This window comes from Protomyctophum bolini (assembly GCF_963924005.1).
Source record: "Protomyctophum bolini genome assembly, chromosome: 14".
NCBI classification, from domain to species: domain Eukaryota; kingdom Metazoa; phylum Chordata; class Actinopteri; order Myctophiformes; family Myctophidae; genus Protomyctophum; species Protomyctophum bolini.
Window position 1 is genome coordinate 8,072,666 of NC_137875.1, and position 23,670 is coordinate 8,096,335.

Sequence of the window (23,670 nt, forward strand, 5' to 3'; positions counted from 1 at the left end):
AGTGATTGCGAATGCAGTGAGCACTTACTATGAGACCTAGCAGATCATGTCTGTCTGTGTGTCTGTCCCGCTATCCAAATATGGAGTGTGTTGCATCAGCAATCACTCAGCTCCATATGGGCACAAAAGGGGCCAGGTCCACTCAGCTCCATATATGGGCACAAAAGGGGCCAGGTCCACATACAGTAACAGCGGGACAGACACACAGACAGACAGACAGACAGACATGATCTGCAGGGTCTCAGCTGCGTTCGCTTCCCGCGTTTGCGCGTCTTACTGGTCTTATTCCTAAACCTAACCTCAGTAACTATACACCTCCTAAACGTATTCCTAAAACAAATACAAAAATAGGCTAGAAGAACCGCTGGGAGCGAGCGGCCTGCGGAAAAAATGGGGGCGATGACGACGCATTGTGAGCTTGCAATTTCAAATTATGTTTATTAGAGTGGTGCCCGGCTGTAGAGTACGATGGAAGTTGGAGATCTATGCCCCACAAGGCTATGCAATACCCGTTGTACCCGTGTCAGAGTATACCCATCTGTCTGTGGCGCTTTTATGCCCATATATGGAGATTTCTGTATCTGTCTCTCTGTGTCCCTTTATTAGTATCGTGTTCTGTGTCAGGCATGCCCAAATAATATGGAGTGTTATGATGTCAGAAGTTCAGAACAGGCCAGCTCCATTATGGACTCTGCAGTCCAGAGCCTGGTCAGAGGCCTTTTGTGTTCTGGACAACCGTGGGTCCGAGGGACTCGACACCGGGCACTGCACTCCATGTGGGGGTGTGGAACATGTGTGTTGAATTTGAAGTCGGTGGGGGCGCTAACGGTTCTCGAGTTACGTGCATTACAGTACAGTACACACGTGCAGACAGAGACGTGATGCTAGATTTCACTTCTAGTACTTTAATTAAGTACATTTTGATACCAATACTTTTACTTTCATTTAAATTTTAAGTACTTTTTTTTCAAGGCAGACATTTAATGCCGTCCTTGTCCGTGGGGGGTCACCAGAGGACCACACGATCGGCCAAGCAAGCAAACCGAGGAAGAAGACAAACGAAGCGGCAGGCACTGTGCTGTCAGATAGATTCACGCTGCATTCTTTTCCATCCACAACAAGTCACAACAGTTGATTAACTCCGAGAACCGTCGACACTTAAACCTCCAGGCTGGGAAACGACACATCATTACCGCGGAAAAGGAAACTCCGACGGCCGGAGGAGAGCACAGAGCAGCGGGACAAGAGGAGGAGAGTCGGTGAGACACCACCAGGTAAAATAAAAAGGCTTTCGTGGTTTCTTTGGGCCGCTTCCTCCACTCTCTCTGCTGCTAGCGTGCGTTAGACTGCCGCCGGTAACTCGTTGAAATGTGTGACCCCAGGGGGCGCCGTGTTCATCAACGAGAATTCTTGTTTTTACATTTCACATTCCCCCTCTCTTGTTTTTGGGCTAAACAAAAAATCGTCCAGCTCTGATTGATTGAAAACGTCATTAGTTTTCAGAAAATAGCACAGGATAGTAGTAGTACAGTTCAGTCTGCTTGACTAGAGGATTTAGACTCAAGAAAACACTAAAGATTTGACTTTGAATAGAACCTTCCTTTTCAATTCATCAGAACCTTTAATGACATAGAAATATACTAGCTAGTTTGATTGACTCCATTTTTAACAGTTTTGGAGAATTACAGTACATTTCAAGCACAACTCAATACAAGACTTGACTGCACGACACCATAAAGCATTACACTTGTTTACAACCACCATGTTCAATTCATAATAAAAAGTCAGTTGAGGCCCCGAATCCTAACACTAGACCACCAGGAAATTGTTATATTATATTATATTTTAAGACAAAAATACTGATATTTAGTTGACTAGACTAAGACTAAACAATTTCAAATGACTAAAATTGGACTAAAACGAAATGGTGTGTTAAAAGAAAAATACTTAAGACTTGCAGACTTGCTGACAAAACTAACAGTATAATAATAAGGTCACATCAATCTATAATAATGTCTGTTTTCAGTGTTTTGCATCCTTCTTCGGAAAGATTGCGAAACAGTGACCCCTGGAGTCACAAATGTCTACAGGTCCACAGATCCCACTGTAACACCTGTTAAGGCTGTACTTTTCGTGCCCGTGCAGAGTGTGAGGCTAGCGGCTAGCAGGCCAGGCACAACAACTCCACCGAAGCAACCACAACAAACTACGAACAAAACGCTTTCTGCCTACCCAACTTATTTATTTAATTCGCCGGGCCATTTGGTAAGCAGAGAATAACTAGCCGAGTAGCTACGGCTGCTATAGCAAAGAACTGTCACGTTTTCTTTTTTATTTCATTTGGGGACATTTTGACAGCGAACGTTAATTACTATATAGCTAGCATGGCAGTTAAACTGTCATAACAAAAATAATTGTGTGCAATGAAGCTGCTAAAGGTTTGTTTAGCCACTATAGTGGGCCAACCTTATCCTTGTTTTTTAATGTTGTATAGGCTTCATTTAAGCCCGTGAGTTGGATAAAAACGACGTTGTTTCGGTTTCCCCTCACGTCATTTGTCGTCGAGTGACTGAGCCGTGCCCGTAAAGTACGAGAATCTGACTATATTTTTACTGGGCACAAGGCATGAAGGCAAACAGGATACCTAAATGTTTATTTGGAACATTATAATACACTTATGATGATGTTTAGATACAGAAGGGGGCAACACTCTCTCATTGTCCAGTCATTGTCCAGTTATGTGTCTGCCCATTTATTAAGTTGAATGTGATGTAATATCAGGCAACACGCACGCACACAAATGATCACATGCTACTTTATGCTTGTCACGATGGACATGAGGGAATGTGTGTTTGTTGTACACGTTTACAGTATTTCAACTTTCGTTTTAACTACATAAGTGTTAATGTCAGTCACTGTCCTTCTGAATGGAGGTGGACTTTATGGCATTTATACTGGAAGATAAGTGGCCAGCACAGCTGTTTTAAACGGGCCAATGAGGCTGTTGTGAAGGGTCATGGCGTTAGAATCAAGTTTGCACACTGCCTGGTGCTATAGTGACTGTCGTTAATTCCAAGTTCAGTAGGGGTGGGCGTCTGGGCGATATGGAAAAATAACCCTTTCAAGAGGGAGTGCTTGTGAGTTGTCATTGTCACAGAGCCATGCATTGTAATTGGTAAATGGTGCATTTATATAGCACTTTTATCCAAAGCGCTTTACATAGATTGTGCATTACATTACATTCACACACCCATTCATACAATGTGTGATCTCATTCTCAATGGAAATGGAGAAGGAGTTTCATTTTCACCGAACTGGGAACCTCGCCACTCTACCCCTGAGACACTGCCGCCCCATTTTTGTTGCGAATGCAGTGAGCACTTGCTATGAGACCTAGCAGATCATGTCTGTCTGTCTGTCTGTCTGTCTGTCTGTCTGTGTGTGTGTCTGTCTGTCCCGCTATCCAAATATGGAGTGTGTTGCATCAGCAATCACTCAGCTCCATATATGGGCACAAAAGGGGCCAGGTCCACTCAGCTCCATATATGGGCACAAAAGGGGTAAATGGGTAACAGCGGGACAGACAGACAGACAGACAGACATGATCTGCAGGGTCTCAGCTGCGTTCGCTTCCCGCGTTTGCGCGTCTTACTGGTACTGTACCGTACCTGGCCTACACGCTTTGGCGTCTTAATTCTATAATATCGTCTCTCGTCAGCGTCAGGTGGAAACCTCATGTGTCTGTCCAAAACAGTTACTTTTCAGGATTCCAAAAAGGAAAAAAAAACTGCAACGGTAGCAGAGCTACAAGCTCAAAACGTGTCGCTTTGCGCCACGTTTCAAGCTTGTGGATCTGCTACCTTTGAGGCTTTTGTGGGACGCTGTAGTATATTATGATCAAGTTGGGCGTTCATTTTTATTTAAAAAAAGAACACACCAAAAAGTTATAATAAATATGGAGATAAAGAGGTTTCTGCCCGACTGCAATGATAGAACCTATCATAAGGCCAAGGGTGAATATGAACAACATTTTAATTTCATTAGTCACAAGACAAGTCATACACAGGATGACTCAACAGTTAATACCTTACACTTGCATAACAGCAAGCAACTGTGAGGAATTGAATAAGAAATTATTCCGTATCCGATTGAAGATTTCTTTTGACATGGATGCAATTGTTTTAGTAGTGAACAAACGTATTCATTTATTTATTTGCTAATCCTCGACAAATATTTTCCACACTGTCCTGTGCCATGAAACTGAATTGTGAGCATTTGTAACTTCTGAGAGTCTTGTTGGTAATGAATGGCACTTAAGTTTGATTGTGGCATGGGAAGTGACAGTGACAGTACTAGCATTTTCAGCATTTTGAGTGTTGGACTAGATTCCTTTCTTGATTAACGTGACACCCTCCCGGCGTGAATGGGTTAACATCTGACCGGCAGAGGTTAACGATTGTTTATTAATAGTTCTCTATCGTCTGGTCTCTCCCCTCTTTTTCAGCCGCCATGGCGGGCGAGCGCCGCAACGGGAACCTGCTGGTGCAGCTGGGCCCGCGCCTGCAGGCCTACCCCGAGGAGCTGCTGCGACAGCGCAGGACCCACGACGGACACACCGAGTACCTGGTCCGCTGGAGCCTGGTCACGCTGGAGCAGGACCCCGCGGGGGTCCCCGCTGTGGGATCCCTCGACAGCGGCGGCATCGGGGTGGTGGGCGGCGTGGGGGGAGGGGTGGGAACGTTGGGAGGGGGCGGCTCGGGCGCCGCGGGTGGAGGCGGGTCCGGGAGCTCGTCGACCGCCGGTGAGAGCAAGGCAGAGAGCATTCTGATGTGGATGTCCACGGAGGACGTTTACGCCAACTGTCCCACGCTGCTGGGCAAGAAGAGGAAGGCGGAGGGGGGAGCCAGGAGGGAGAGGGGGGAGGACGAGGAGGACGAGGAGGACGAGGAGGATGATGACGAGGCCGGGGGACGGAGGAGGTCGGGTGCAGAGTTCCCCACGAACGTCACCTTCGACGAGGTGGGTGGGACTACTTGACCTATCACATACTGTAGACAATGTATCTAATGTTAGCCATAACATTCGTATGATTTGAGTTTGTTTTGTACCATACAGTCTGTGTGCATTATATTTTATGTGTGAAACATTCATAAATTAGTTATGGCTGTAGTTAAAAGCTACAATCTATTATGATTTATGTTTTTTACATCGATGACACTTGGACTACTTGAAGTTGTTTTGTCTTTGCTGTTGACACATCACTTTTGAGTAAATACACCTAACTTTTCATTTCCTCCTCGGGGACACGCAGGGTGAGCTGTCGGACATGAAGGGGGACGTGAAGAGCCTGGTGCAGCGCGCCCGTAAGCAGATGAGCAAGAAGAACGACTTCTCCATCCACCACACCATCCACGTGCTGAGTGCCTACGCCGCCATCGGCTCGCTGGTGGGCGAGTTCAAGGAGACGGGAGCACTGGACCTGCTCATGGAGCTGCTCTGCAACAAGGAGAGGCAGACCAGACGCAGTGCGGGCAAGATGCTGCGGGCGCTGGCGTCGCACGATGCAGGTACGTCATCTCAACGCCACATCTCAACACAAATTGTGTGATTTCTTTTACATCACACAAACACCGGCATGACTTCACATGAAAATATAGAAAATGGTAGGGGCCTGAATCTCTAGGTACCTGTACGATTCGATTCGATTATAAATCAATTACCGATGCATCTCGATTCCAATACATGATTTATTTCCCCCTAATCGTGTGACTAACAAAGTGTTCATTTTGTAAGTGAATGTCATACGCAGAGTCGCTAAAGTTGTGAAAGTAGTCACAACATGTGAGCTTGTAGATTTGCCATTTTCTCTCAAACTTTCGTCTTTTTTTTCAGTCTTGAGCTAAAAGGTTTGGGAACTCACGGCTGTAGATGGCAGGATCTCAACCAGATTTCTAAACCATTCCTTGTAATGTACAGCTATAACAAAACAAGTGAAATGCTAATTCCTTTCTCAGGAAATAAAAACAGGAAGTGTGCTGTAATACGTGTCTTCTGTCACAGAGCTGGAGAGAGTGAGACACTGACTCACTGGCACTGTTGCCAGATTCTTTGAGAGAAACAAGCAACAGGTCTAGGAAAAGCCCAAAAGAAGCGACCGGTTATTATTATTTTCTTTAATTCCTGAAAATGTTAGATTTTTGAAATATTCTAATGTCTAACACAAATCTGGTACGGGGGGCACAACAAAAGATGGAGTTTAGGAACATACATGTATTCATTTGGTGGTCAATGACATGAAAATCACCAATATTTAGAGGAAAACAAGCCAGAAGTTGCTTATAATTAGCAGACATGGCAATACTGCTCACTTGGTTTTATGTGTAAACTGTAAACTCATATCAACTTATAAGATAAGAGTTATTTCCCTACGGGCCGAAGAGATACGAGCGTCTGAGCAATAAAGAGACCGCTGGCTGCTCTGTCCATGTAATCCTGGCTTTTAACCCTTTCCAGCCTGGCCAGTATCTATTCTGGGTAGGAAGGGCATGTCCTCCTGATGGCCAGAGGTTTTCTTGCTGCATGTACAGTAGCTCAACCTTGTGTGGGACGGTTCCTCTGTGCAGGTGGGGGTTGTTGCAGTGAAACCAGAGGGGGGCTAGAATGGGTTTTGTAGCATTCGTGGTGCAGTGCACCCTTCTTCCTCAACCTGCTGCTTCTTCTGTGACGCTGCTGCATGACTCGCACAGTGGACATGACACTGCTGCTTTGTTTTCTACTTGACCAACTTTAGTTTTCGACTGGGACGCCCAGTCCGACAATCACACGTCCTGAGATTGATGTCACAGGCAGATTCCCTGCAACCTTTTGATGATTGGCAATTGACAGCCAATGGATCTGTCGTCATGGTTACAGCCCCGCAGGCTATGGGATCTCTCTATACTTGGCTCCCACGCACAGTCGCACACACGGGCCAGCCAGACTGAATTTAACCCATTAAAACCGGGAAAGCATCTTTTTAGATTTTAGCGTTGGCTATTAAAAATAGTAGATCTACAAGCTTGCTTGACGTTGTACATCCACTGTTTCTGAACATTTCTGAAAATCTTGAAAGTGTGAGAACTACTGATTTTTTTCAAAGGCTTTTGTAGAATGGGCCTCAGATCCTAATGGGTTAAAACAACAGTGGTGTAACAGACAATGACTCTGTGATAAAAGGAAAGATAATGTCTCTTGTGTGAGTGTATGGATGATGATTTATTTAATCCTTATAAATAAATGTATGTGGTGTAGTTAGACCAAAGTGCATCGGTTTGATGTAAAGCAACGTCATCTCTCCTTTATCTCAACGTTCTGGAAATGAAAACATATAACATATGTCACATAATTGCCACAGCGGTGTTCTCTCTACTCTTTTTCTAGTTTTAAAAATACACTTCTCTATCTGTGGCATCTATTTTGGTTCTACCACTTCCCTCCAGCGTGCGTGCGTGCATGCATGTAAATGGCAGATCTACAAGCTCACAACGGGTCAAATCAGTAGGGGTGACTGCTCAAGAGGTAGAGCAGGTCGTCCAATGATCCATGGGTCGGCGGTTCGAATCCCGGTGTCCTTGGGCAAGACACTGAACCCCAAATTGCTCCCGATGTGCTGGTTGGTACCTTGCATGGCTTCCGCTGCAATCGGTGTATGAATGTGTGTGTGAATGTAATGCACATTGTAATGCAATCTATGTAAAGCGCAGCTATATAAATGCACCATTTACCATTTATGTTCAGATTAGAAGCATGAAACAGTTTTTAAAAATTCACAAAAGCTGAAGGTTTAAAGCCTCTTCAACTGGTTGGCTGTATGTATGTACTGTATCTCGGTCATGATTTAACAAAGCAGTTTAACATACAGAGTCAAGGTTCTGAGATTACAATTGACCGAAAAGGTATGGGCTGAAGCTTATTAATATTTAGCAACATGGGTTTTGAATGATAATACCTAAACATCATTATGTGATATTTTATTTTGCTTTATTCCATGTGTACAGTATACTGCATTTGTTGTGCCAGAGTCTTGTATTGAGAGTTACGCCAATGAGGGTTCACGTGGTTCATGTCACTCTAAATGGTGACACATGCTCATAGACTCCAGTGCATTCCCTAAACGCCTGACGTGAACGGAGATGACACAACTCTCCTTGAATGGCTCTGCTCCAGGCCAATGAGGCCATGCGGTAGCGTGGTGGTTAAACACGTTTGCTGTAGCAGGGTTGCAGCGTGTCAGGTGTGTGTGTGTGTGTTTCCACCACTTTAACTGTTACTGATAGCAGAGCTTGCTGTTTGTGTTGACATAAGTTCTCTCACAACCTTCTTCCAAGAGCTGACTGCTGGGATGCAGACAGGGGAGATTAAATATCCCATTGTTGAACTATCGTACTTTAGTGTGACCATATAATCAATACCATTGTAATTGTCTCCACAAGGCTGAAGGCATGTTTTGCACTCCGTCCGTCCGTCTGTTACCAGCTAATCTCCAGCACCGTAAACCCGGTCGATGCCAGATTTTGCACACACACTCCCTGGTGCCCGAGGGAAAAATACGAAAAAATACCGAAAGTACAGTAGTAGATCAACAAGCTCAAGGGCTTTCGAGCTTGTGTATCTGGTATTTTTGAGACTTGTGTGTAATGCTATAGCACAAATTAAAAAAATAATATGGAGATAAGAGGTTTCGGTCCGACAGCGACATCCTCTAGTCTGTACTGTCTTTTCTGAGACAATTTATTGGGAAGACTTGTGTTAATTATGACAAATCCCAGTCACTACTGCCCTTATTACATATCTACAAGCTTGTAGATTGACTATTTTCACCAAAACTTGGTGTAGAGGGGAGAAAAGTAGGGTGACCTCGACCTGGGACCTCGACCAGCCAGGCAAACCTCATATGTCCAAAACTGTTACTTTTCAGGATTCACATTCAAAAGCATCAAACGTTATCAGATCTACAAGCTCAATCGTTTCACGCCATGTGTTTGTGTGATTAGTACAGGGTTTTCAATTGATTATGAAACGGGGACCACCAACCCGACTAAGAATCAACCTGAGGACAACTGTTGTGTCTGCTGGGGATATGTTGTGGGGGTAAGCTTGAAATTAAATGACTTAAGGGCTTGATTTAATTTGTAGTTAGGTTTGTAATGATAGGTTACTACGTACAATTAATTAAATCATGCTGTTAACATTCATTATTTAACTGACATATTCTAGAGGTCCAGAGATCCAAAAATGTTGAGAATACTGATCCGTTCCAATCCCACGGCTACCCTAAATCCTTTCTCTTAACCGTCTAATCTATATTTCTAGATATATATTAGTATTTTCGTATATGTGATGTACTGTCTTACCTTGTGGGCCACGAGCCTGTAATAAAGTGTATATATATATTAACTCATGTTAACTGATATGCTGATTGTAAATTATGAGCAGACAACATGCACTTATATGGGCACATTTCCTGGATGACTCAACCAGTCAATCCGGTACACTTTCCCTTGATGCCTTATCTTGAGATTCTGTGGAATTTCTTCCCCGCCGACAAGCAACTTTGACATGTCATCATAGGCTGTTTCTCAACTATACATTACTGAATGCATAGTCAGGGACCAAATGCACTACCTTCACGGACCACCAGTGAAGAAAAAGTTTTGAATGTGGCGATAAAAAAAGGATTCTGTTATTAACTCCCCTCTAGTACACACCCTGACTGTAATGGTAACTGGTGTAACCCAGGCATAGCCGACACGGCACTGACTTGGTGAGCTGTCATGCTTGGTTTGGTCAGTGGGTGATGGTGGTTGATATATTGTAAAGTACTTTGGTCCACAAGCTTCTCACATGTGTCACACAAATACAGAAATACAGCAGTCAGACTGGATATCTATTGTCCTTGTTCTGTTTTGTTTTATTTCTCCACTGACTTGAAAGTAAGAAATGGAGTTTATCTGCTGCTGCTTTGATTGGAGAATGGTGTGTCTGACTGTTCTATCACTGGTGTGATAGTTGGACTTTAGAAACAAACGGAATGTGTGCTTGTTGAAGATCCAAGTTCTGTAGAACAGAATGTACAAAACAAAATGTAGTGTCTCCCCAGGACCCAAACGTTATACCTATTGGCCTGAATATAAGACTACGTTTTTTCCAAATGGAAATATCCTAAAAAACGTGGTCGTATTATAATCGGGGACTAGACTATTTGACATTCAATGTTATTTTTCACAAATTAGTCTTGAAAAATGGGGGTTGTCTTTATATTGTTCGGGACAATATGGTACTTTATAATCACTTCATCAAGTCCTATTTCAGAAATAGTGAAAATAGCCAATCTACAAGATCACTCCTGTACAATCTTTGGGTGTGTTTGTCATGGCAAGCTAAGGCGTGCCAGAAATTGCATGCAGATCATTGACTTTGCTCGATTACACATTTGACGGGTACGTCATCAGTGGATGTTTGTGTGTGAAATGGTGTTGATTTCTTAATTATACTGTAGCACCATATGGCATCTGCCATATCCGCTGTGTTGTGTCCCTTAGCAGATGAAAAGTCTGTCTTGTCTGTTCTGTATAGCCTAGATCAGTGGTTCCCACACTAGGTATTTGGGGTACTCTACTTAAAGTGTAGAGTATGTTTTTTGGGACCTTCACAATCATAAGGCAAACTTATCATCATCAACATCAAAAACATATGACCTCTGTAGACCCAGCAGGGGTAATGGTAATGGTAGTGTTCTTGTCTAGGCTATGTCTGTCTGTGTGTATTGAGGACTCATCTTTCCCCCTTGCCGAGAAGACACGTCATCCCCTTGTTTTCCCTCTGGGTTACCTAGCAGCCATGTGATTGCGTGAGGGAGGAAGCTTCTGTATGAATAGATGGCGTAAAGTGTGTGCTATTACCAGGGGGGCAGTCAGACGGATATTTTGTGAAGCCACTAAGGAAATGAAAGTTCATATAATGGCCTGTTGTGGCGCTCTCATTGGGCTCAAAAAAAACCATAGCCCCATAGAAGTCCATGTATTTGGGCCCAACTTCACCTAGACTGTATTACCTTAATAAACATGGTCATGAATACTTTTTGCTTCCAGTCACTAGTTTAAAGTCTCATTTCTAATGTCATAATATTCTTTTTGGAAAATTATGGTCCCATTTATTAGAAAAATGACCATAAAGTCGCGCATGTTCTGAGGGGCGTGGCTACCGTTACAGTCTATGAACGGGATCCCCCACCCACTCGAGTCAAAATAAAAACCAACAAAGAAGAAGGGGGAAGTCCCGCCTCGTTGTCTGGGCCAGCCAATGGGCCAGCTGGCCTGAACTGGGCCAAAACGGATCTAGAAAGATGGCGACTTCCATTGCAAGGACTGACAGGCTTCATTTTACGTTCACGTTAGACCCGCGGAACGCTTTGTCCATATTTTTTACAGTCTATGGCTATTACACACATTTAATGTGGCACACTTGTAGAGTTCAGTCTGGACTCTGGACTGGGGCTGAACCCAAATGTGGATGTGCTACTTTTGATACTTAGATAGTTTTGTGTGACACTGTAGAATGATCAAAAACTAATGTTAAAATATGGAGATATGAGGTTTCGTCCCAACATCAACGATATATAATAATAATAATAATTTAAACACTTCTTCTAGAGTTTTCGGTTACAAGTAGATAAGGTTATTGGTTCTAAATATCAGTTTTGGTATATTTGAGTTAATTGCCCAGCCCTAGGACGTTGGAGATGAACAGCAACATCTCTGTTGGGGTTAAAGACAGGAGGGCTGTTGTTATTGAGGGTCATGGCCCCTCATGGTTCAGAGTGGCTTTTCGAGGGTGACTACACATGATGGTGAGCAATGATGCCATCTGCCTCATGACTACGCACAATAGTAAAAGGAAACGGGTCTGTTACCTTATTTCAGTGGTTCTCAAGCGGTGAACCCCAGGGCGGTCCCCAAAAGATTGTCACACTCAACACAGTAAACAAACCAACATCGCCGCACATTTCACTCTTTTTCTTTTTTGCTGCTAGCTGTAGCATAAATGTAGTTAAGCTCTGCGTAGATTCCGACTTATGGAGGTTTGAAAATCCTGCTTTGAACCGAGGTAAACAGAGACCAGTTGTAACGTCCCATAGCTGGTGGTGATGACAAGCAACTGGATTGCTAGTGTGGGGATCAACCATTGTATACACATAATGGTATACGAGGGGTATGAACATGATGGCTGATAACGTCCCATAGCTGAGGGGTACGAATATGTTCGTACTTCGCAGAGAGAGAATTAAAGACGGAGGGCCGTGACCCCCCCTCCCACTAAAACATAATCATCAGGTATTATGATTATACTAGAAACAAGGTTCCCATGGTCATGAGATTCCAAGGCCTATTGGAGCTACCGCCAGAACGGTTAGCTGTTTGGCTTAGCCCACAGCCTGGCTCACGTTTCAGAGGAGGGCTCACTCGCTTTGTACCACGGCGACATCAAAGCCGCCTGCTCACTCCGTCGCTTCCTCGAGCTTTCCGGATTTTCCTCATGTACGGTAGTAACGTTAACAGTATTACTTTGGGTATTTGCTGAGTTTCCTTGTGCACAGCAAAAGCAGATAGAATTGGGCCTAACTGAACATAATCCTTCTTTTGTCTTCCTCCTCTTGTCTCCTCTTCTCTCCCAGGGAGTCGAGCCTATGTGCTTCTGTCGCTGAGCCAGCAGGACGGCATAGAGCAGCACATGGACTTTGACAACCGCTACACTCTGCTGGAGCTGTTTGCAGAAACCACATCCTCAGAAGAGCACGGGATCTCCTTCGACGGCATCCACCTCCCACAGGTAAACACCACTGCAACACCCATTCATCCACCTACCGCAGGTAAACACCACTGCAACACCCATTCATCCACCTACCGCAGGTAAACACCACTGCAACACCCATTCATCCACCTACCGCAGGTAAACACCACTGCAACACCCATTCATCCACCTCCCACAGGTAAACACCACTGCAACACCCATTCATCCACCTACCGCAGGTAAATAAACACTACTGCAACATCCATTCATTTGAAAAGCGCTGCAACCTTTATTTAAAGCACATAGACACTTTGGTAGCGGTTTGGGTTGAGTACTTAACTTTCCATGTTGTAATTCCAAATATTAGTGAGATACTTACGCTATTACCTTACCTTTTCAAGACATGCGTTGAGGGTTTTTTTTTATCGCACCTCAGTTGATCGTCGACACGGACACGTGCTGTGTTCACAAAAAGAAAAAGAAAAGATTCCATTCAGAGCTTACGTTGTTTGAAAACGGGAAGCTCACATTCCGTATCCTGTGGGACTGCGACTCTGGTGTTTTTACACTAGATGGTGCTGTTCCCTGACGCATGGACCTCTGTTTCTCTCAGATTCCAGGGAAGCTGTTGTTTTCCCTGGTGAAGCGCTACCTCTGCGTGACATCGCTGATGGACAAGCTCAACACGGCGGGTGGCGGGGCGGAGTCCAGCCCCTCCCCTTCCTCCCTCCCCTCCTCCTCCTCCTCGTCGCCCCCCTCCTCGGAGCAGCTGCGTCTCCAGAAGGAGTTTGACTTCACCATGGCCATGGCCAACCTCATCTCAGAGCTGGTGCGGGTCATGGGCTGGGACCGCAACCGCATGTTCCCCTCTGCCAGCCCTGCAGGTAGGCGCTAAAAGAGCTACACGCTAAAACAGGGCTTCTCAACGTTTTTGGCCGGAGACCCCCGGAAATGGTTTGGCAATGTCTCGGGACCCCCACCGGGCCCTCCCGACCCCCAATATAAATTGACTGCTACAATAACCTTAATAAAAGAGACAATACACCATAAATAAATACTGAAACCAGATATAATCATTAGGGAAGGTGTATGCATGTACTATGTGTTTTTTTTTTTTTAATTTAAGTAATTTGGGGACCCCCCAAAATAATTTGGTGACCCCCCGATTTGGTCGCGACCCATGGGTTGAGAACCCCTGCGCTAAAAGATCCACAAACTTGAGCTTGTAGATCTAGCCTGGCATGGCCAGACTAATATCACTGCGTAGATATTAGTCTGGGAGATTTATTTCCAAGGGGTGTTTTGAATAGTGGGCTCTTGATTGGTCACCCACAACTCTGGGCAAAATGTAATTCAAACTGACCAATCCGTGCCAGACCAACCTCCCAGGGAGATTCTCCCTGTGGCAGATTCATCTGTTTTCCAGGCTATTGTAGATCAGCTATTTTTCAAATTCTCCAAATGTATATAGGGCTGAAGTGGGCAATGTATGTTTTTTAATAGTTATCAACATCTACAAAATTACTAGTAGTTACGGAAGCTTTCAAATAATTGTAGTGGTGTCAAAAGTACATTTGCCTCTGAGAAGTAATCCAGTAACGTAAAAAACTACAGTACTTTATTTAGGACCTGAATTGAAACAATTAGGTCTGAAGCAATAACTTTTCTTTTATCTGTAATATCCTTTTGGACCAAGTGTTTGACTGTACTCCTGTATTCCAGTGGTTTTCAACCAGTGGTACTTGAGGGGTTTCCAGGTGGTGTCCAGCTAAGCGATGCAGAGTTGGTAACCAAATGAACCCATACAGATCTTTAACCCATTGACACCTGGTGCAACGTATACGTTGTTCTACCCTTGATGCCGGCGCGCTCTCTGTGTCTCATCAGCTATTGCTATACATCAGAATACATCAGAATTTGAAGGTTTTCAGAAACCTTAGGTCAGGCCCTAGAAGGCGTTCCCAGATTCGGCCTCAGGCATCAATGGGTGTTAATTACAAGAAGTCTACACAATTAGACAAAGTGGAAGAATTGTTATTTTGATCGTTTGCCTGTTGCCCCTCCTAATGGTACCAACATCAATGCAGCAATAACACAAGTTAGTTTTGGGTCTGAGAGGATAAATGTCATCAAATGGTCCGTGGCTCAAATGCTGAAAAATGAATCAGCCTTGATATGAAAAAGGTTGAAAAACACTGAAGTAATCAATCAATGAATCAATCAATTACATGTACTTTGGTTATTTTCCACCACTGTGCAGCAGGGGGTGTGATGTCAGTAGAGGAGCGAGTGGAGGAGGCGGGTCATACGTATCCCGCCAGGTCTCGCTCCATCTTCCAGCTCCGCAACTTGGCCGTCGCTGCCACGCCTCCCTCCATGTCATCCGTCAACGTGGCGCCCATCGGCTCCGCCTCTGGCAGCGGCGGCGGCGGAGGCGGTGGCGGCGCCGCCTCCTCCTCCTCTGCCTCGGCCTCGGCCTCTGGCTCCGCCTCCCGGGAGAAGAAGAAGCCCGTGCTCACGGCTTCTTCCAACGGTTTCAAGACCCGCACGGACTTTGCGAGCCGCTCCTCCTACGTGGAGTACGTCCAGGACCACCTGAAGAGCGGCATGATGGTCCGCATGCTGGAGGACTACGAGGAGGTCAGTGCCGGAGACGTGGGCGACTTCAGATACAGCAACGACGGCTCGCCACCTGTACAGGTACATTATTATCCAATATTAGCCCTATATATGACCAGAGACGTTTCTACTCTGCTACAATGTAATGCTGCCCACACGGGCAGATGCAAAAGATAAAGATGCTCACAGACGGTGTATTTGTACGCTAGTCGTTCAGCAGCAGGAGGTCGTTTAGCAGCAGGAGGACGTTTGTTAGCAGCTCAACCACTGAAACCAATACAAACGTCCAACACAGTAATTACTCACCCACTGCTGCAGGTTCCATGTTTAAGTAATCCCAGTGTTGTTCAAGATGCATGGTTTTCATATTGTAAATAATTATGGTCGCATGGTTTAGTGACTAGCATTATGGACAGGAGCACTGTAAACTTTGGGAAAGTGTCATAGTATACAACTGAAACGGACTTCTTGTGCACTGACTTCCTCTTCAAAATAAGAGCCACATGTAATGATTAGTCAACACTAGTTTTATTTCTAAGTCTACTTAGAAACAGGAGGTTAACATTTGAGTTCCTTTTGAATGCCTGTCAGATTTCTCTACACAACTGTCTCAGCTGTCTATTTTGACGACGCATGCGCACTGGCGCACCTGTTATGTGCTCCCCTGTATAATATATCAGTGGTGCTTAAACCTTTTCATGTCAATCTGCTATATAATAATACAAACCTGGGTGGGTGTGATTGTTTGGCTTTTTAGGTGCACTGGAACTCTCTGATGAGAACCTACTGGGTCCACTGGCACATGATTGAGATCCTGGGTGCCGGGAACGCTGCTCAGATTGAGAGGGAGAATCAGGAGAAGGCCACCACTCTGACAGAGACCCTCAGACTCTTCACCGGTAATTATAAGGCTTAGAACGCAACCCATGTTCACCTCGTTCCAAAGCCTGTTCTCATTTCACAAAGGAGAAAAGCCTGGGTAAAGAACTACAGCTCAGAGGCCGGGACTGGGAGGCACAATTCTGGCATGTGGAGGGACTAGGCTCTGTGGGTTGACGTCTCACCAGGTCCACTCCTGCTCTCACCAGGAGTACCGCCAGGACCTGTGCGTTGCACCAGACTCCCAGCACCAGACACTTCATTCAGTAGTGGTGGTTTCTTGAGCCGCAATGGTTCCGCAGGCTCCACCTGGGCAACGGTGGTACTGCAGGCTCCGCTTGCAGCTCGAATGGCCCTCCTAAAGGCCTCATCGAAGGTTTTTGGGCTTCCTCCTCACGGAGGACGCAGGCTGGAGCGCTAACCCATACCGGGGTGCCGTCTACATTCCGGCTGTCACCCGTCTTTCCGGTGGTCACCAGACTATACCTGGTTGTCGCATAGTCTATTCCTATGAGTCACTATAAATAGAATACCTCAGAACGAAAATACATCGCTTGGATGCAACTGGGACGTATCCTCAGTGATGTATCCCAAGGTCATCAGGGTTTTGGGTTTCTACAGTTTATTTTGACGACAAAAAAATATTTTGGCAAGGCTTGACGGCGTCGTCATGGCTGATTAATGGCTCATCTAAAAATTGCACAATAATAAAAAACAACATTTTAGTCTATTTTCTATTTGTTGACAAAATTGTCAATATATTTAGTCATCATAGCTTGGTTTTTATTTAGCTTTTATTCATATAGTTTTTGTCATTGATAAAACATCTTTCATCGTAGTTTTAGTCAAAGAAATCCAACGCTGCTACTGTCTTCTGGTACGAGACTACTCCACTGGTGTTCACCGTGTGTGTGTGTGTGTGTGTGTGTGTGTGTGTGTGTGTATGTGTGCAGTGAGCCAGTCGTTCTTCTCCAAGCCTCCCGGGGGTCTGTACACGCTGCCCTACCTGTGTGAGGAGGAGCGACCGACCTCGGCCCCCAGCCTCAGCAGGGCAGAGTGGTGGGAGCTGATGTTCTTCATCAAGAAGCTGGAGCCCAAGCAGCAGCAGGAGGTCACCGGCATCATGCAGCAGAAGCTGCAGGACCAGGTAGGAGTCGGACTAGGACCGCCCCAGAGCCCAGTATTGTTTTGGGCAGCAAATTTAGATTTTTAGTTTTAGTCAGTCTCGAATGGTTTTCGCATAGTTTTAGTCACATTTTAGTTGCCTGGAATGTTTTAGTGTTAAGTCTAGTTTTAGTCGATTTAAATCTGCAGTTGATTCAACTAAAATGTATTTTGGTGGGCCTTGATGGCTTCAATCAAGCCGTGTAATAATCGTTATAATTTATCGTGATAAAAAAAGAAACCACATCCAAAGTTGGTTCATAAATAAATGGTTGCATTTTGTATACAATAAAACACCTATCTAAATTATTACACTTGCCACATGTAGGCGGACTGGCATTGATTGTGATGAAATCAGATTAATCCACAAAAAACATTCCACATCCACATTCACTGGCTGTTGCCAACACGGTATTGGCAGATTACAGCAATGGATAAACTCTCTTCTCTTCTCTCCTGCAGTACTCTTCTCTGGATGACAGTGGCCTGATCAGTGTGTGTGTTCCGGTGGACTTGGCCAGGGTTCTGCTGCTCTACCTGAGGCAGCACCTCCCGTCCTCCTGCCTCCCGGACCTCCTGTGCTCCCACTGCTTCTTCAAGCACAGAGGAGACACGGTGGGCTTGGAGCTGCCGCTCCCCGCGGGTGAGATTCTACACGCCGTCAGGCTAGCGGATTCAAATGCCATCAATGCATTGAAAGGGACAAAAACACGTTTAATGTTCAGACGCGTCTACTGACCTATGAAACATTATATTGTATTATAGTGACGTTTTGGAGAAACTCAGTAGGCTGCATTCTGTGTTGATCACGGCTACTGTTTACATATAGTGGCCCTCTCCATCATCATAGTTTCCAACCCCTTCACACAACAAGATCTCCCTTTGTGTGTCTGTCTCCCAGCAGAAGGCTCCTCTGGAACGGGAGGAGCACCAGGCACCTCCTTCTCTTCAACCAACACCTCCTCGCCCTCGGAGTCGTCGTCATCCTCCAACGTGGCGTCCAAGAAGGCCAACAAGGACAGCCTCCCAGGAGACTCTGGCTGTGGCAGTCCAGACGCTGAGGGGGAGCTGCCAGCCGAGGACGAGTCCACATACCCCCAAGACCTGGAGGACAAGATGAAAGGTACCACTCTTTCTCTATATAGGGCACAGCGGTGGTTATAATAATCATATATATATATATTATTATTATTATTATTTTTTCCAGTACTTATTTTTATTTATTTGTTTCTTTGACTTCTTCCCTTTTCAATTTCAGTTTAGTTTTAAATTTAAAGTGAGTTTGCTAGTTTATTTTATTTTATTTTTTCTTTGGAATAAGCTTGGTTTTTAATATTGGGTAGCCTAGCCACTAGCCAGGTTAAGATTCAAAAGGCTCAGAAAAATTGCTAAAATAGCCAATCTACAAGCTGTGAACTTTAGCTGTTTTTTGACTAATTCGGTCAATTTGTGACAGATTTAATATCCATATATGGGTATCTCAGTCGGTAGAGCTCTCGCCTTTGGATCACAAGATCATGGGTTAGATCCCAGGCACTGCCAACTCAGTGTATGAGTAGCACGACTTGGGTGCGGCAAGTCGTGCGGGAATTACTGGAAGCTGATGGTACGTGTGGCGTTCCACCTTAGCAATCCATCTCCCAGGAGTCTAGTGCATTGTAAGGCGGACTCCTGCGACTTACCGGCTGATACTGACAATAAGCAACTCCGGACCTACTAATATCCACCCGAATTATTTGGTTAATTCCAATCTCTCAAGGAAGAAACAGCAGGGGGTGCTGTTTTTCCTTTTTATGCTGATGAGTTCCCAGATTGGATTTGTGCATGAAATGGACCTCTCCTCTCCTCTCCTCTCCTCTCCTCTCCTCTCCTCTGCAGTCTTCAACGTAGTGAGACTTCAGACTAAGAAGACGTGCCTGGAGAAGATGGGGGAGGTGATGGACCTCCTGAAGAAGAATGACTCGTCCCTGCAGCTGGCGGCCGTGAGGACCATGCTGCAGCTCCTGGAGCAGGAGGGAGGAGGAGGAGGCCAGGAGAGGAGCACACTACGCTCAGACTCCCAACAGGGCATCCGGTAAGGTTCACACCAGAAAGCTTTACTGCCATTAAAACTAATCCTGCTGCGTATTGTCAGAAAATGCGCTTCGTTTGGCAGGTGTGAAGGCTCATTCGAATTGTAATGCGCATCAAAGAACCGCATTCTACTCCGCCAAAAAACGGGGGTTTCGCTTCGCTTCCAATCACACTTGATTTCGATTCGGTGCAGGTGGGAATGCAATCCGTAGCAAATAAAGGAAATGAAGCAAACTATGCAGCGGATAAGGAGCTGCACAGTTGGAGGCGGAGAAGGGATATTCATTTTACACAGTACAAAAATGTCCCGACACGTTAGGTTTCCATGTGACGTGGTCAAATAAGGAGACCGAAGCCCTCATCGAAATATGAGGACGAGCACATTAATCTATTGCTTAAGGAAACATAAAAAACACTGCAGTGTACAGAATATTCTGTCTGTCTGTCGTGCGTAAACATGGAGGACTGTGTGTGGGGATCCGAGTGGAGACTTTCTTCATCTTGTTTAAATATAAATACTTCAAAATTAAAACGCATGTTTAGCTCAGCATGATTTATAAACTGTAGGCATAGCTAACATGGCATATTTCGCCCCTTGTTCTCCTCTTGCCAGGCCATTTTTTCTTTATTCGTTTATATCACCTTTTCAGCATTTGTTTTTCTTTTCTTTTTTAATTGCTATGCTCCCCCAGTCCTCCCCCATGTGTGCTCTGTGCTGTGTTCACGGGGGAAAAAAATAATATTCAATTTGCTGGGTTATTTGTATTTCTGGGACCACTTTTCCACAGTGTAAAAAATCCTCTTCAGCCACATGACAAATTAATGACTCCACGATAACGAAGATGGTGACATTCTGGTGACAAGTTCCCCGACGTGACGTTCTCACTATTACAGTACTTGGTGTGATCACTACAACCTGTCGGCTGATGATAGACGAGGCCTGGGAAGAGGAGGCAGCGGCGTGTGGGGGTCAGAGAGGTGTGTTGTGATGCAGGAAGTAAAACACTCCTAACAGATTGGCTTTGTGCATGAAATGCATCTCCTCTCCTCTCCCCTCCCCTCCCCTCCCCTTTCCTCTCCCCTCCCCTCCCCTCCCAACAACAGAGACAAGCTGTTGAAGCTGCTGGTGGAGCTGCTGAGCGGTCAGTGTCTAGAGGTGGTGACCTGCACCCTGCGGCTCACCTACCTGCTCATGGTCAAACACGAGTGGCGGGTGTCCTTCGCCACGGAGGGCGGAGTCAAAGCCATCCTGTCTGCCATGCAGGAGTTCAGCAGTGCCACGCAGCTGCAGCAGATAGCGCTGGCGGTGAGCACCAATCAAATGCAAACGTTTTTGCAAACGGTCCTTGAGGGGGGTTCCAGGTTGTCCCCAGCTAAATGATGGAGAGTTGGTCACTTTTAGAGTAAAATTATTTTCAAACATCTGCATTACTTTCTGCATTAAGATGTCTACACAATTTGAGAATGTAGAACAACTGCTACTTTGATCAACGTTTGCCTGTTATCTGTCCTACGGTACCACATCAGTACATCATGGAATCTTAAGTTTGCGGTCTGATTTGATCTCATCAAACCGTGGTCTGTGGCTCAAACGCTGAATGGACCTTGATATGAAAAGGGTTGAAAACCACAGTTTTAGATTTTAGAATTCCAGACAGGCACTTTTCGAACCGCAATCCGATGTTATATCCAACAACCAATGGTAGAGGCGAAAAAACAAACGACAAACAAAACCCCTCTGTAGTACAGTATGCCGTAGCTCCCGAGCATGGAGGTAAGGTTTATTGGCAGTTCGGCTTTTACGGCAGCCCATTTGGGCTGAAAAAACAAAAAAGTATACCGACATTCTGACAACGATCTGGTACCCCCCCAAATTTAGAACAAACATGGGACAATTCTCGTTCTACTACTGCCACCGTAATGTGGAATGCCCTGACGTCATCCATTAAAGCAGTGGTCCTCAAACATGTTCATGTCAAGGACCCCCAAATTAGTATATATATTGCCTGCCGTGGACCCCCATATTGTCTGCCAGGCACTCACAGAAAATAAGGTTTTGTTCAAAATGTTCAAAACATTTTCGATGTAAAATAGCAGATGTACAAGCTGTTGGCATGATGGTGTCGTAATGCCTGATTTATACTTGGCTGTGTGCCGAATATATTTGATCTACAAGTTCACAACGCATCGCAGACAAGTGATCGGTTATTTTCAGCTCTACTGGATCTCTAGAGTAGACCATAGGTTATGGATTACCTTATCAATTGGCTTTTATTTGATGAAATTGTCAGTATGTTTAGTCATAGTTTTAGCCATCACTCGACTATTATTTCAGTGAATATTGTTATCTGAGTTCCCAGAAGTTTTATTTTTCGCCACTAGGGGGGCGAGAAAAACTGATGGGGATGGGATGTTATCGTTTTCCGTGATAAAAATAATAATCGTATCAGAGATTTCATTTATATGAAATTGTGCTGCATTGTCATGCACTGGGATCAAATTCAGCTTTTATTTTGAAGCACATATCCCTGTACCACTTAAAGAAAACCTCTATAATTGGTAAAACGGACCTGTAAAAAACTAACTTGATACAATGTTTTTTTCTGGTCTCTGCCAAAATGTCTTCCAAAAGCTCACAACGTGTCTCTTTGCGATGCGTTGTGAGCTTATACTGTAGAACGTTCCGGCCCAGAATAGGGATGTTGGTGGGGGTTCAAGTAGCCTGGGCACCATTTAATTTCGGTATATGATCCGGGCTGGAGCCGGATGATATGCCTGCGTCATGTTGTAGGCAATGGTTTGCCTACAACAAACAGGAAGCTGTTTGTTGCTTCCTGTTTGATTAAAAGCAATAAAAGCTCTCGTAAGCGAGAGCTTTTATTGAGAGGGAAAAGGAAGTTGTCGCCGCCTGTTCATCCTGTCTGGCGACTACAAAACAATACTACAACATGACGTAACCACATCATCCGGCCCCAGGCGGGATCATACGGACTTTTGAAACAGAGACCAGGCTTTCCTCCGAGGCGGTGGAAAGCCTGGTGAGGCGAGGTTAGGGTTCAAGTGGTTTAACAAAAGTGGTATTTTAAGAGTTTTAAGCATATTTTGATTATCGCGATGATATCGCAAATTATTTTTGTCACAATAATGGTGACATGAAATGTTCATAATGGTCCCATCCTCAGACCCTGAAGGTGCTGACGGGTGCCAGTAAATACGAGCTGCGTAACCTGGGCTCCAGCACTCCTCTGACGGAGTCTGGCCAGCAGGTGATGCTGGAGATCTTCGCCAGCATCGGCTCGGCCACGCCGCAGGGCTCTCCGGGGCTGCTGGGAGCCATTCCTGCTGCCATCAAACTCATGCAGAGCACCAAAGGGTAACCCAAGACTCTTTTTGTAATTTTTCTGTTTTTTTTTTAAGTGGTGCAAACCACTTCCTTAATAAGTGACTACCGGTATGTGTGTGGGTAGCTGGCTGGCTGGGTATGTTTGAGCACGAAAACAGCATGGTTGTTTTTCACCACCTGTGCGCAACCTAACACACACACAAACACACACACACACACACACGCACATAACTGTATATATGGTGATTTCAGGTGTGACAGTATAGTACAGTGACAGTACAGTACAGGGTACAGTGTCATTTATCAACCGTTTCGGACGCGGGGCGGCTCACCGGAATCGGGCCGGCACCCACGTTCCTGTGGGTCTGGAACTTTTTGAAAAAAAAGAAGGCATGAAGTGACGTGCTATGTTCTTTCTTGTATATCGGCTTTTTTTTAATAGACAAAATAAATAAATAATGGTTTTAGCAAAAAAAACACGGTGAAGCAGCTTTCTGCTTCTATGGGCCGACGGTGTGGAACACACTCCCACTACACCTTCGACAGGCAGCCTCTGTAGACATCTTTAAAGCACAGCTCAAGACATACCTCTACACTCTTGCTTTTAGTTGAGCTTTTTGAATCCTTACTTATTCATGTCCTCGCTGTATTGCATTACTGCTATTCTTTTAATGTTTTATGCCTTTGCTTCTCTTTTTTTTCTCCATTGCTCTGCAAAGCACTTTGAGCTGAATTTCATGTCATGAAAGGTGCTATACAAATGC

The 23,670-nt window shown here is 45.0% G+C and overlaps 1 protein-coding gene across 6 annotated transcripts in view; it reads left to right on the forward strand.

Annotated features, from left to right (window-relative positions):
* Positions 1 to 1,059: 1,059 nt before the first annotated feature.
* The window catches only part of cul9 (cullin 9), a 58,212-nt gene continuing 35,601 nt past the window's right edge, over positions 1,060 to 23,670 (forward strand). For 3 of the 6 annotated variants that reach the window (XM_080782689.1, XM_080782693.1, XM_080782694.1), the window contains exons 1-13: positions 1,060 to 1,274; positions 4,505 to 5,019; positions 5,312 to 5,567; positions 12,713 to 12,867; positions 13,442 to 13,712; positions 15,089 to 15,528; positions 16,205 to 16,346; positions 17,280 to 17,473; positions 17,953 to 18,133; positions 18,392 to 18,613; positions 19,369 to 19,564; positions 20,668 to 20,869; positions 22,746 to 22,936. In XM_080782689.1, the coding sequence (XP_080638815.1) occupies positions 4,510 to 5,019; positions 5,312 to 5,567; positions 12,713 to 12,867; positions 13,442 to 13,712; positions 15,089 to 15,528; positions 16,205 to 16,346; positions 17,280 to 17,473; positions 17,953 to 18,133; positions 18,392 to 18,613; positions 19,369 to 19,564; positions 20,668 to 20,869; positions 22,746 to 22,936 (2,960 nt within the window). In that variant the 5' untranslated portion in view covers positions 1,060 to 1,274; positions 4,505 to 4,509. Of the gene's footprint in view, positions 1,275 to 2,121; positions 2,266 to 4,504; positions 5,020 to 5,311; positions 5,568 to 12,712; positions 12,868 to 13,441; positions 13,713 to 15,088; positions 15,529 to 16,204; positions 16,347 to 17,279; positions 17,474 to 17,952; positions 18,134 to 18,391; positions 18,614 to 19,368; positions 19,565 to 20,667; positions 20,870 to 22,745; positions 22,937 to 23,670 lie in introns of those variants that run through there. The other 3 variants (XM_080782691.1, XM_080782692.1, XM_080782690.1) reach the window with 3 other exon arrangements.